This window comes from Agrilus planipennis, unplaced genomic scaffold (genome assembly GCF_000699045.2).
Source record: "Agrilus planipennis isolate EAB-ADULT unplaced genomic scaffold, Apla_2.0 scaffold76, whole genome shotgun sequence".
NCBI classification, from domain to species: domain Eukaryota; kingdom Metazoa; phylum Arthropoda; class Insecta; order Coleoptera; family Buprestidae; genus Agrilus; species Agrilus planipennis.
This window is the reverse complement of record NW_020442430.1, coordinates 916,459-931,279: the sequence shown is the minus strand read 5'-3', so window position 1 is coordinate 931,279 and position 14,821 is coordinate 916,459. Positions and strand designations below refer to the sequence as shown.

Here is a 14,821-nt window from a genome sequence, read left to right as displayed (position 1 = left end):
ATATATAATATTATTTAGTATTATTATATAAAATTAATAGGAAATATTTATTGAACTGGTGGATAGCTATCCAAAATAATTATGAAAACAAGTTAAATATACTTAATTATTACACAAGGAAATAGAACGCCAATTGGACATACAATTACGTTAAATGGGCGCCACCGGGTGTCGATATTGAACAAAATATATAAAGAACTGAAGGCAACTCTCCACCCAGAAAGAAAAGCCTGCATTCAACTGTATTCAATTAGATAAATGGAAACGTTAATAAGGCGCAAGGGTGCAATGGTTCGAACTCACCCTAGAAAGATCGGTCACACACCGAACACTAATGTTGACTCGCCGGGAGCGTATCACTAGGTATTCCTCCAAAGTGACGGCGTACGCAGTATCGAAGATGTCCGGGTCCAGGTAGGTGAAAACATGGTGGAGCCTTGTGAGCGCTGGCTGGCTATACGCAGAGATTCACTGGGCACACTTAAGAAGGTCCACACTTGGTAGAGATTCACACATAAAATAAATTGCCTTTTTTATAAACCTTCGATGCAACATACTTGAAGGTTCGTTCATTAAGACAGAAAAAGTTTTACAAAGGTACTAGCTTAGCTAGAAGTTCGAATAGTGGGTAACTAAATTCTGTATGACTCTGCGAGTCAAAAGATGATCTTACAATGTGTTTCTGATGCCCTTGCCTACCGTGGCCCTAAGCTGTTTATTCTAATACCGGTAGGGGATCTATTTAACAAAAACAATAGTAAAGGGTAGAAGATGACGAGCACTAGTGATCGATTCACAAAACTGCAAAACGATACGATCTAAGTTTATCCACTATGAATATACAATAGGGGTAACTTTTCACACTGAATAGCTTAGTGCTCAAGACAGTAAAACGATACGATAGGTAACTATTCACCCAATAGAAGCCGCACTATTTACACCTGTAGTAAAAAGTGACCGTCGGAACGACCCGATTTCGGGTTTCCACGGTTTAAATACTATCTCCGCCGACTAGATTCCCGCGCGTTCAAATTCAAATCTAGAAGCAATTATAGCGAAAAGATTAACCACGTGAATAAAAAAACGTGACGTTACGGAAGGAGATTTAGGAATTTAACACTGACCGACGCAAAATATTCAAAGTTGCGACAAGGACCCTAATCAATAAAGATAATAATTTGTAATATTTTCGTCTGAACAAGGAACAGATATCCGATAGCGAGAGTTGTAACAGGGCGACGTTAAAAAAATAGTACCAACGCTAAGAGGCATCAATGCGTTTAACAGCGGTAATTAATTTATACAGACTAATTCTAACGATATTTAGAACGAAGAAAAAATGCATAGAAACGATACAAAAAATCACGGTCCAAAAAAATACATTAAAACTGAATACGTATTTATCAAAGATGTAAAACTCAAAACGCAGAAGTTTCGAAGAAAGCCGCAGAAAGAGAGTAAACTCGCTAAAAGGAAGCCACTCACGAAGTTCCAAGTATGTATTAATCACTTACAAGAAACGACTCTGTCCCGTGGACTATAACAGTAACATTAATTAAAATAATGATTGTTCAGTAACTTCAGTTGGGAAAGCCACAAATAAAAAGAAATTAAATTTACATGAAGTGGTAAAAACAAATAATTTAGGTCGTTAGGTACCAGTAAATAATAAACAAAGAACTAAAAAATTAAAAGGAAGCGACTTATCAGATCAATGTTCAATTTTCTGTCTCTCTCATTAAACAGATTTTAATTAAATAAATAATTAAATCTGGAAATCAGAAGAGCGTTATTATCAAAACTTAATACTTAAATAATCAAACAGAACTGTAATAAGTAACGAACCAGATCGTCAGATGCGGATAGCAATTTCAATCTTATTAGATCTCATCACCATGGGCAGTTTAGATAAATTAGTGACTAAATTGTGCCGTAAGGTAGAGTAAGGCAGTGCGGGTTACGCAGCAGATGCACGCCGTTGATGTTAAAGTTTAGGATATAGAAAAAGCAGCACACAACAAGAAAATTTTTCCTTATGTTCATTAAAATGAGATCGTTTAAACGTTCTTGTCCTAATGTGTTTCTTCACTTATTCTTAACGAACTTTATAAATGTTGAAAAAGACCGTTGTCCGCTGTAGTTGGTGATCATCAATTTCAAATAAATGTGTAATACGATTAATATGAGAAATACGATTTTAATAAATTTTCTGGTAAATGTTTATAAAATTAAAGTCCAAGATCTTAGTGCTTAGTCAAAAGAAAATAAAATAAACTAAATGTGAAAGAAACGACCAAAACAGTAGACTTATAACATCAACTGTTTTGTTCCAATAATTACTTTCCTTATTAATCGATAGAAAACTAATCTAAATAAACGGATTACACGAATAATTCGAACACAATATATAGGGGGTTGCAGTGTTGTCAACTTGCAACATAATATATGCAAAATATATACTGTGTGACCAGCACTCTTTTTTGCTATTGCTACCATGAATGACATCTATTTTATCTGAAAATATTTTTTTGCGCATTGGAGCAAGCCCGCCCCCTTCTGGGAAGTTAGGCTCATACCCTATGCTAAATCTTTCTAAGTGACCAATTCGGCAATGGGTAAGGTAATGGTAAGTGAAAAATTATATAAGTTAGGATATAAGATCTGATACAAGTCTATTTTGAGTTAGATTACATTTTCTATTAGTCACACCTAAACAAAAACTAAATGATAGAAATATGGAATATAATAAATAAATAATGTAACTGTTAATTAGGGATACAAAAAAATTGAAGTGGAATGTACGTTATACATATACATATAAATGCAGTTCTTTTTTTAAATACGTTTAAACTTGAAAAGCTGATACTTTTTTTTTAATATTTTCGGAGCACCATGTTAAATAAACAGTTTTATGTTTAAGTTCAATTAGTTAAGGTATTTAACGTAATTGCACACACATGCATATGTTAAATTTCTAGAAACATGTTCAGCATCAATAGAGCTTAATAACTACAAAGCTTATGGATTTGAGAGTTTTTGTGTGAAAATTCAGTAACTATCTTATGGTAATTTTATGGGCTTCCAATAATTAATGTAGGAATTACGACAGCATTAGGAGTAAATATTTCAAAAGTGGTATTATTCGATTTCAATAAATAACTCTACTGACATTGACAATTAAACTGATGACTTCAGAAAAGGTACTCCATTTTGTTTACAATTTTTTTGTATTTCTAGTAGTACAATACTTTTGCTACAAGCACATATAAGTTAGAATGCTGTATGATTAATATTTTTATCATAGCATATAACAAGTATAGAAATATACATACAAGCCCTCATTAATAAATAACGCCAATTTTTACAAGAATCCTTAGTTTGATGAAATAGAAATCCTGTTTATGCTGGTAAAATATTAATTTATTACCTCTTTCCGGCTTCTAAGAGCACAATCTTCTAAAGTTTCAGCAGCTTCGTATTTTCCTTGTCGACGGTACAAAGCTCCAAGATTTTTAAGGGTTGTTGTAACAGTAGGAGAATCAACCTTAGCAGCTTTATGCCACCCTCCATATTCCCCATAAGGAGCGTTTTCTCTGTTGCGGGCTTTATTCTCTTCTCGTTCTTCTGCCACTTGCCAAATGGGTTTGTTGTCACCTGATTTAAAATAATGTTTAGGTACATAAAAAAACACACATTCAAAACTAAGATTAACCTAAGCAAAAGTTTTAAATAGGAAAAAAAGCAACATTGCCATTTCAAAATATTTTCTCTGAGCTGCCTTTGACGAGATACCTGTTTGTCACATCGTTACCGCTGAATGTTAAAAAAAATACTTTTTGAAAGAAACTCCTGCAATCTTTCATTCTCGTAGAAGAGATAACAATATAATAGGCATTATATCAGATTTCCTGGATAAAAGTACGTACAATACTACACATTTATGCATATAGATAAAAATGATGACTTCATTTTATTTTCACGCAGTCGCCCATTCGCCGTCGCGTTACTTAATAAAAGCGCTCAACAATCGCGGCATACACACAATTTTTCCATACCATTATCAATCGTTTTTAATGATTGGGATCGTCAAAATGAAATGCGATTTTTTTTTGTTCCAATAAGCATAACCTCAACTAATTATCAAACAATGAACTGAAAGAGTCACTATGAAAATGTGGAATCTCAACCTCTATTAGACCTATCGCAGTTACTTATTTGTTTTTAATTCTTTATATATTAAATTTGCAAAAGAATATATAGTCTTAGCACAGGTTTTTCTTCAATACAAATTTTTGTTTATTGATAAACCTTACTTTAATTCCCCATTTTAAGCATTTCTTCATAACTGCGATTAATCAACTTTTGCAAAATTTCCAAACATTTTCAATCTAAGTACAGTTTAAAGGTAACTTTTTTGCAAACCTATGAAATTACAGACGTGGGTGCAGTAAGTACATTAATGGCATTCTTAAAGACCTATACATTATAATGTACCCAGTATAGATGCAGGAATAATTGTAATAGACGTGGAGCTTGCAGATAGAGCACTATAAAATAAGAAAATTATATAAATGTTTGCAGGTCCGAATATTCATCGTTTTCAAGAAAAACGTACTTAAAGGTAGAGAGAGAGAGAGAGTATAGATGAATCACGCACATAAATATATTCAATCAGATGGTAAATTACCAGTACCAGTCATAGGCACTAAGTGTAGAACAGTTGTTATTACTATAAGCGACGTCATCTCTTTTTAACAAGGCAAATGGCTGAATTGTCACTGCAAAAATTTCGGAAATTGCCAGTCAGGAGGGAAAAGAGAAAAATGGAAATAGGGAAAATTCGAGCTACCAAATTACAAGGACGTTTTAATATATATTTTTTTTCATGACTTTACAGACAACTCCCAAAGTAGTAAAGGGGGAAATAGAATCTAACGTTGACTTCTTCCATCTGACAATGGGGCGTCACTGGATTTGTGTCTATGGTTTCGATAAAAAAGTGCTTTAGAGGCCAATTTTTTTCGCAGGTTGATGTTCACATCATCGGTAGTCCGAAAACAAAATGAAACAGCGCGCATCTCAAACGCCAGATCACAATGTTAATGATATACAAAACGGTGCCGGTGTGATGATCGCTGAAAATGAAATTCGTAAAATATCTGACGTTTTTGCGCGAGTGAGAAATAAATTTGATAGGTGTCTTGAAACTTGTCTGCTTGTCCGGTTCTAACTTCTAAAAGTTTTTGTAGTGTACGTGCATGTGTATAGTCGCTTCCGTTTAATTTTGCCGGTTTTAGGTTATATTCAAGATTCATGAAGAAATTGGCAGTGTAGTAATAAAAGTGAGACACACTCTACAAACTGTTTAAATAGAGAAAGATGCACAAATTTTATGAAATAGCAGTGTTCGTTACCTGCGACTAGCCGAGAAGAATATAGGTGTCTTTTTCTTGAGGTAAGTATATGGATTAGTGGACCTATTGTTCTAGTAAAAAATAATAAACTAAAGGATTTACAATGTTGACTTTATAATCCAAAACTGGCAAAATTAAACTGAAGCGACCATGTGTTTACTGGTGTTTCCGAAAACAATAACTCGTTGATTGATAAGCGGCAACTTGTTATTTATGTTTACTTTAGGCGTTAGAGAACTGGCAATGTTTGGCTTACATTCTATCCATTTGTAACTGCTCAGTCGTAATTTGTACTCAAAGATTTGCTTGTACTACACCCACGTTACCAAATGACACCTAATATTAGCATGATCTTATTGTATTATAACTATAATAAAAACCAATCATTGTAACACATCCCATTTTTAATTTCGTGCCTACCACACTATGTAGTGCCACTACTCTCTCGAGTATTTTTTACGACAGCACCACTAGAAATCCTCGAACGCTGCTCCTACCCCTAAATAGTAATCCAGTCCCTCGGAGAGATATTTGACCTATAGTCTTAGTTTAGGAAGAAGCCTGGTTCGATTCCGTGTCCGTCTGGCTTGGTCTTTTACTTTTAACTTTTACTGTGATTTCATTGGATCCTTCCACATATAATCTTTCACTTCTCTTCTGTGTACATTCCGTCAGTCTCATATTTCTTTCACCAACCATCGCCCATCCATTCCTAAAATTCCTGTAAGGAGACTATACAAAGTCTCCTACTTTGCCGTTCGCGTTTGCACCACAGTGTGGTTCGCAGAGATTGCCTCATCACTAAATAGCCGGTGGAAATAAAACATCTGAAAGGTTTTTTTTTTCGATGACGCGGTACACCGTGCTACATTGCCTGGAGGTATATACTATAGTTTAAAAAACACTGAAGTATTTTTGTGATTTCCTTGGGTTATTAGGCCAATAATGGGGCAGATAATCTTTCACTTCTTCTTTTTTATCATTCCTAAAAGCAGACTGTCGAATTTCCAGCTGGTAGGAATGAAACTCGTTTGTTTTCCGATTAAGTCAGTAGTTAGTTCTATATTAAACAGTTCTTAGCATTCTTTGAAAATTGATTAAACCGCGTTCTTAAAGCATTGTTGGGGGCAGACTCACTTTGCAACGGTAATATTACAGCTTACGTATTTCTGTACATAGTTAGGATATCAGTGTATATATTTTATACTTTTTCTATAAATAAATTTTTATTTAAACCTTCCTCCGTTATAGCTGCGGGTCTATTTGATAACGTATTTTGTCACTTCTGTTTAATTTCTTAAAATCCTAATCGCGCCTGATTGGCGCTCTCTTTCCGCCGCATCAAACAGCACTACGCAGACCGAGAAGAGCAACGTGCTATCCTTGCAAATACCTGCCACAGTTGTAGGCGAAACGTCGGGAAACAGTCAAAAAAACCGAAAACAAATAATAATTGAACGCTGGCCGTGAAAGCCTACACTTATTTACACAATTATTTTATCGTTTTGTGTCCAAATAGAGGAAAAACAGGGTAAACAATTTACACTCAAGCAAGACTATGTATTTCCAGGCTGAAAAATAAATAAAAACCGGTTGGCAAACGGAATACATGCCGCCAATGAACTCCCTGTGAAAGAGCGGTATACTCATACCCGGTTACGTGGTAAGTTCTTCTCTTTTGGAAACTGCTACACCTCTTGGGAATCAGATCGATAAAGTGCAATCATACAATATTAAGACCGAAAACAAAATTATAATCAAAAAGCACACTGACCAATTAAAAACATTTAGCTTGATTCATCTACTTTTCCAGGCACAGGAATGGAGTGCTTCATATGACTATAAAAGATGTTAGAAGAAGTGAAACTAATTGTGAGTGTCTGCATGACTGGAAGATATGTTAATCTTCGTTGAAATAGTTAAAATACTCTGCATCTATCTGATAGCTCTCCGGATCAAACTGATAATGTTACTAAAAGTTTTCAAAACAATAGTGATAGCAATTTTAACCGTAGGTACTAAGGTTAATGCTAAATAATCCTGTTATGTATAAAAATAAAAGTACTCATAATAGGAGTAAAAGAGATACCCAACCGTGTGTTCGTAGATCATCTGGAATAGACAAGAGGCTTGAGCGGCTGAATTTATAGATGATTAAGAAAATACTTCTTAAGGAATTGTATTTTGCATTTTATATTATTATAAAGCATGAAAAGTATGAAAAAAGAAGTGTTATGTCCTAACAGTAGATATTAAGTCATATAGAGACCTTCAGCAATTCGCGTTACTGCATCGCGTGAGCTCTCCTTCCCGCTTATTGATACATTTGTTCATGTTTATGCTAATTTCTGGTTAAACAATAAATATTTCATGTATTTAACAATACATATTTGTTAGATATAATCGAGAACACAGCTTGACTGATGACAAAACTACATTAGTTAAAAAAACATGACTAGAAGCTGAAAGGGATACCAATAACAAACTCGAATTGATAAATACAATGTATGTTCCTTTTAAAATAAATTATTGTTAAACAGGGACAAACCGAAATATACAGGATATCTCTGAAATAAATAGCAAACTAGCAGGAGGTGTTAAGACACAATAAAATAAGAAAATTAAGTAAATGTTTGTATATCCAAACGTTCACCGTTTTAGAGAAAAATGTACTTAAACTACAGGCAAATGTAATTCCTGCCCTGGAAAGAAATGCGACAATACAACGCCGTATTCAATAAGCTGGTAATTGGTAGTATCCGTGATGTATTTCTTCTGTATTTTTGTACTAATATATTATTCGTTAGATTAGATTAAGTATGACTGACGATGTTTATATTACAATCAGCCTAATAGTAGTTCTGTACTTTTTTAATGTGGAAGACTTATATATATGTAATCAAACGAACTAATTGGAATTAGGCCAATGTGTTACTGTCATAGGTCAGTGTAGAACAGTAGTTGTTACAATGGCGTTTAGTATGGAAGCACTTTATGACGTGATACTAATTTACGACTAATGCGAGTACAATATTAATGCAATGATCGAATTGTACGGTCATTGATATCCCCAGCGAAAATTTCCTCATCGGCAAACAGAGATAAAGAGAAACTGGCAATAATTTTGGTAGACGCTTCGAAGCCTTGTCTTTTAGCACGGGATTCCAATTACAATTTTTGTAATGTAGTAAGAAAGCGTTATTGGCAAACCACCTATTAAAACAAAGGTAACGCACATTGACAGTAATTTAATGTTGTTTTGGAAATTTACCTTATAATTAATAAAATTACAGTCACCTATGCAAAAGGTAATTTACCTTTTAGTGCTTACGTAACGTTTTTTATCTTTCTTTTGTGTTCTTAATAACATGTTAACCTGTACTTTAAACAGTACTGCATACTATCAGCGACGGACAAAGTATTACAGTGTAGTAGCGTGATAGTATGCTGTTGATATTTATGATATTTTTCATTCCACAACCGTCTTTGTTTACGTTTTTCATCAATGTACTTGCTTAGTTATTATTGCAACTCGCTGTAATAATATTTGCGTTGCCAATTCATGCCCACAACCGGCTTAGGGTTGTAACTTCTGGCTTTCTTACAATTTTTTGCCATGTGATTCCCTATTGCATCTAATTAATACCCTTCAAAGCTTGCCACATATAAATTAGTAAAAGCTTTCGCGACTAGTAGGCGAACTGATGCTATTCTGATTCGGGTCCAAAGGCCGTCATGTGGTGGAGTTGCTTCCTAACGTTTCCCAATAACGAGTAATGAGCTCCAACACACGACGGCCTTTAGATTCGAATCAGAGCAGCATGAGTTCAGCTGCCGCTTACTTCCAAAACAACCTGTATAGCATATGCGAATAGGATAAGCAGTCTGTAAACTTGTTTATTCGTATCGAATGTACTTCTTTTGTAAAAAAGTCTAAGTGAAAAATATTGTGCTTTTCAAAAAGTATTGAAATTGAAATTCAAGTAACGTACAGGCTTGACGCTGGAAGCTGGCGGAAATTTTAAAATGGCATGGATGCGCGGTGGCAAAAGTAGGCAGTTTTAAGTATAATGATTGCAGCCCTCTTTCTTCAGTATTCCTATCAGCGGCATAGATTAAATATTTAATATAAATATCTGAAAGCTTATTTGTGTATCGGTTCCGAGTGACTTACCCAAATAGGTCATAAATGGGCAAGTACCTGGGCTACCGTTCGCCAGCTTTCTTCGTCCGGCCTGTACATTGCCGAATTTTGTCCCAGGAACCGGAAATACCATTAATTGTACGAAAAACGTTGGTAGTGCTTATTCTTCCTTTGGACAAAGCCGACATGCCGCGAGTACATTTTCTTCAGTTTCAAGTAAATTCGTTAATAAACAATGATTTTGATTTTGTACAAATTTTGTTTGGATACATACATTCAATAAAACGTAAGTAACACTTCAATAACAACAGTTTAAACAAACAGTCAAATGCCACTATGAACCTGTGGTTTAAATATTATTGATTATAAACGCTACGCCCTGTATATATACAAATTATAACGTAAACAATGAGTAATTCTCCCAATGTTAAGACCTTCTATGGGATGTATGTAATATTAAATGGAAAATAAATAAAAATTAATATTATCATGGGGAATTTCTATGAGATGGTGTAAGGCAATTGCCAGAAGAAATTTTTTTATTTTGTTTCTGTTAATAATTTCGCTATCACTGCAGGATATCATATAAATATTATACTATTTTCTAAATTTCTGTTTTACTTTTCCTGCCCCAACCCCTTAACCCTGGTGTAGCGTCATAACATTCTCTCTAAGATTTTCTTAACTTCGTTTGTATGTGTTTTTCCTTATCTTCCTTTTTTAATTATTCCCGTTTCCCATACTTTCTCTTTCTATCCATTATGTTCAAATGCCCGAATCACCTCAACTAGTTCCTGCGGAATATCCACGTTTCTTATTCTGTATAGTTTTGCGACTGCTTGTATTCCTCTTAATCTCCAATGCTTATAACTTGCTTTTTTAACTAATTGATAATTCCAATGATTCCAAACTGAACGGTGTATGTATTGATTTAAAAACGTCTATTATTTCTACTTACAAATTACGATACCAAATATTTTGGTAACTGCTGATATTCTTTCGTCGATGTCCTACTTACATATTACGTTCATTCTTTACAAAGGTTACAAAAGCGCACTCTGTAATTTATAGATTTCCAGACTTCTGTATCCTGTTTTCAATTTTCTTCGTCCGAGATCTTGTTTCTTTAGTAATTTCATCCATCATCACAAATAGGAGAGGGCTCAGGTTCACTACACTTTCTTGCCTTATAAACCCTGTTCCGTAAACAACTTGTCCAGTTCCTGGTTCTAATAAAATTCTTACATACCTACTTTTTATAGTTTCTGTGTTTTTTTTGGTTACTTTCCTTTGTTTCAGTATTTATAACAAATTCCGTCTATCTATTCTGTCAAACGCTTTTTCTACGTCCAAAAATAATATATGTCTCTCACGATCAGTCTTGAAAATCCTGTCCTTCATCGTTCTGTCGGTTGTCCTTTCTTTTAACCGTTTTTTCTTTACCTATGCGTTCCCTTTGAACGGTTTTTTCAATTTGTTCCGTACCCATCTCATATTCTTTATAAATAGTTTTTGGTATCCCATGTTAACAGTTTTCCCTTTGCTTTCTCTGATTTTGCTTATTTTTCTTGGAATTTATTCGCAGATTCTGTAAGATCGCTATTTATAAAGACGTAATGTTCATTCAAATATGTTGTTTTGACAATCATTATATTATTTTTTATCTTCTCTTCTTCGGTTTTTTCTACATTCTGTTCTAATCTCTAGAAATTCTACCCTACGCTTTTCAAATTAGATATTTCTAATTTGAGTTGTGTAATTTCTACTTTTACATTTTTAATGTCATCTTTGTACTGCTTATTTTCTTTACGAGTTTCCTCTTTTTCTTTCTAAATACTGCTCATCTTTTCCACCATACTTTCATTTCGTCTTTCTTCGGTGATCTCGCTGACATTTTACTTTTGGCAAAATTATCTCCGTTAGAGGTGTCTGGTGTACATCTTTTTTCTTTCATTCGCTTTGTCTATTGAAAATTCTAAACCATTGTCGGTTATTATTATTAACGCCTCAATATTAAATTACACTTACTTTTCAACTTTTAGGTTATTACTATACTAAATACTCCAGTCTCTAATTACTTTAATTACACAGATCTGCGATAAAAAAGTTTTTTCTATAAATTTATCTTAAGCATGCAAATGTTGGTCTATATTTTGCAAATATAAACTTTGTTTAAACGTATCACGTCACATTTTTTTTTCGTATGTAGATTCATATATGTATAGCTCTTTGAATCGGAAAATTTATTTGTTTTTTTCACAAAATTCATTTTATAGCTTATATTTCTATTTAATACTCTCTGACTGAGCATTATATTGTCNTCATTTTATACCTTATATTTCTATTTAATACTCTTTGACTGAGCATTATATTATCTTTTACTTTATTTTAGATAGTCTGAAAGTAACTATAGTCGTTTACAGCGCCTGAAAAAAAAATAGTTTATAGCGCGCCATTATTGAGATATAATATTTACGTGTAATAAAAGATTGTGTTTCATTTATCTTTAACTATGGCTTCTCGGAGTTGTTAAAACAATTCATATGTATTTTTTTACATTTGCAGACAATATACAATAGTTTAACAAAGATTGAATATAACAAACTTTGTAAAAAAATGCTTATTAAGCTTACTTCAAAACGAGATTGTGTCACCAAGATAAGTTAAGACAGTGGACTTATGGTAAATCAAAATCATTGTTATTCGCTATTCCTATGTCCAAAGTAGAATGCGATTGGAAGTCGAAGTGAAAAATGTCATCATTACGAGTTTGAAACAGTATTGCTTCCACCACTTTACATTAAACTTTGTTTGATCAAACAGTTTGTAAAGGCATTTCGACATGACCAACGGTGATAATTTCATGTTTAGATATCGAGGTCATGATCTACATAGGTTTTCAGTACATAAAAAAATCGTAAGGACACAAAAAATTACTTTTTAAGAAAAAAGTCAATTCAAAAATCACGTTTTTCTTGTTTATTTTCGATTTTTCCATGCTTTATATTGTCGGAGGTATTTTTAACCAACACCATCGAAAAGAGCATCGTTAAGAACATAGAAACACTGGTTATCGAATATTTTGTCGTCGCACTCATTACGTGGCAAGGGTTCAAATGGAAATGTGTTCTCTGAGCATTTATGGGTTAATGTGACGTGGTATAAACCATATGAATATCGTTTTCTATTACTTTTAAGACAATTAGGACAAATATTAACAATTTAAGAAAAAAACTTTTCAAAAAAAGAATTTCGCAGACCTGTGTTATTTATTGTAAACGCCCATTTCACTTTATTTTCAATTTAACACCGAAATAAAATGCGTACATTCTAACAAAAACAGTCTTTTAATGATGAACTTCCTAATATATTATTTTTCAGATTGTTTTGCTCAAATACATTAAGCCTATTTTTTAGGTTGGATGTTTTTACTAATTGGAGTGACACCCACCAAAGAAGTTTATTACCTATATTATTTTATTAATTCGCTATTACGTATCAATATTACAGAAATCTCACACTGCCAAGAAAAGAAAAACAATATCGCTAAACAGAATACAATATTTTATTATGAACTTTCATAGTAAGTCATAATAGAACTGCCAATCTAGTAGTTATTGGTATCTCCGAGTCTACTGCTCCTACTTTCTCCGGCTCCGGCTTTTCTTCATCTCCTCATAGTATTGATAATGATATACGGAAGTTTTTTCTAATGATTAAAGAAGCTGCCAAACGTACTAAGGTATTTTCTGTACCGCAGGTCGTTAGTATACGCAGGGCAGAGGGAGATTCATAAACAGCATGATCAGGTCTCTAAGAGTGAGATTCGAGTCACGGGGCGATATTTTCACTGCACTATGAATTTGTTAGCATTTTTTTCTGACATTATCAAAGCAAACACTAATCAAGAAAGTACGTACCGTAGCTGATAAACATAGTCAATGTCAACCAAACATAAAACTTATTATTAATAGTAATCCCACTATCATTGACTCAAAGGGACGCCCTCGTCACTCAAAAAATTAGAAGCATACTCAGTTACATCTTGTCACGTTTATTATTAACATGCTTATGGAGTATATATAATTTTTTTCGGCTTTCATCATCAATATCAATAATTTCAGACGAATGCGACTCGCCCTCATTTCATGTAATTTCATCCCAAGTCACTCTGGTATATCAAGTATATCTGGACATCAACTCGACATCGATTTGCTACATCTCATCGAATTTTCACCCCTAGTGTCTTCTGAGAAAAATCTCAAACAAAACATACACTGCGTGTTCCATATAATATTCCTCTTGTCCACTTCTTTCATTTTTCTTTGATTCAGAATTATTTCAAATTCATTTTCTATGGGATTTTTGACGACACAGGAATCGCTCTTGTACACGGACAAAGGCAACATTAAATATATTTTTTACTATGTTCCACCAAAGAGACACTTCTTTAATTTTAATACATAATAGCCAACTAACAAAATATAATAGGAATATATTTTTGATAGGTGTCACTACAAGGATTAGCAAAAAATCTGCCCCTAAAAAATAGATCAAACAGAAAGTACATTCAAACCTGGAATTAATGAATATTTTAAAAACATTGAATATAAAAAAAGAACTTCTAAACTAATTATGATAATCATCTAATTTCAGAAAATCACAAATTTAAAAGAAATTATAGAATTTTACACGCATTAAATAAAGGAAAAAAACTTAACACTTTCCAATGTCTGGAAATAAATAAAATTAAAAATCAAAGCGCAGAACTATTGTTAAAAGACCAAATAGAGTTAAATACATCACCCTTGTTAAATTTATTCTAATTGAAACCCTACTTTCAGTTAAGATATTTATAAGCTACAATTCTGTAAAATATTTAATGTAACACTCCACTTAAAATTGCTACTGTGTTAGCGAAACAATTGTGGTAAAAATAAAAAATTGTATAAAATTACGAGTTCTATAATTTTTTGTAAAAATATACTTGTATTTAATTATTGCTAACTGGGAAAGCTCTGAAAAATATATATTATGAAGCCACCAACAGTGTAAATTGTATTGGTGTATCTCAAACACATTCAAAAAATTTGTGTTTAAAATCGAGTATGTGCATATTTTAGACAAATTAAGGGTAAAATTATTATGCCAGACGCTGGGATACCTTTAACTAGTGGTTTTTAGAGAGTGATCTTTTCTTACAAATTAAATTTATTTATTTGAAATTCATGCTTTTTCTAATGAGTTTTACCGTGTACACCCA

At 33.1% G+C, this 14,821-nt stretch overlaps 1 protein-coding gene across 6 annotated transcripts in view; it reads right to left on the bottom strand.

Annotated features, from left to right (window-relative positions):
• LOC108733253 (kinesin light chain) overlaps window positions 1–14,821 on the bottom strand; it is a 91,830-nt gene that overhangs the window by 6,296 nt on the left and 70,713 nt on the right. For all 6 annotated transcript variants that reach the window (XM_025980285.1, XM_025980284.1, XM_025980282.1 and 3 more), the window contains exon 7: window positions 3,428–3,654. In XM_025980285.1, the coding sequence (XP_025836070.1) occupies window positions 3,428–3,654 (227 nt within the window). The remainder of the gene's footprint in view (window positions 1–3,427; window positions 3,655–14,821) is intronic.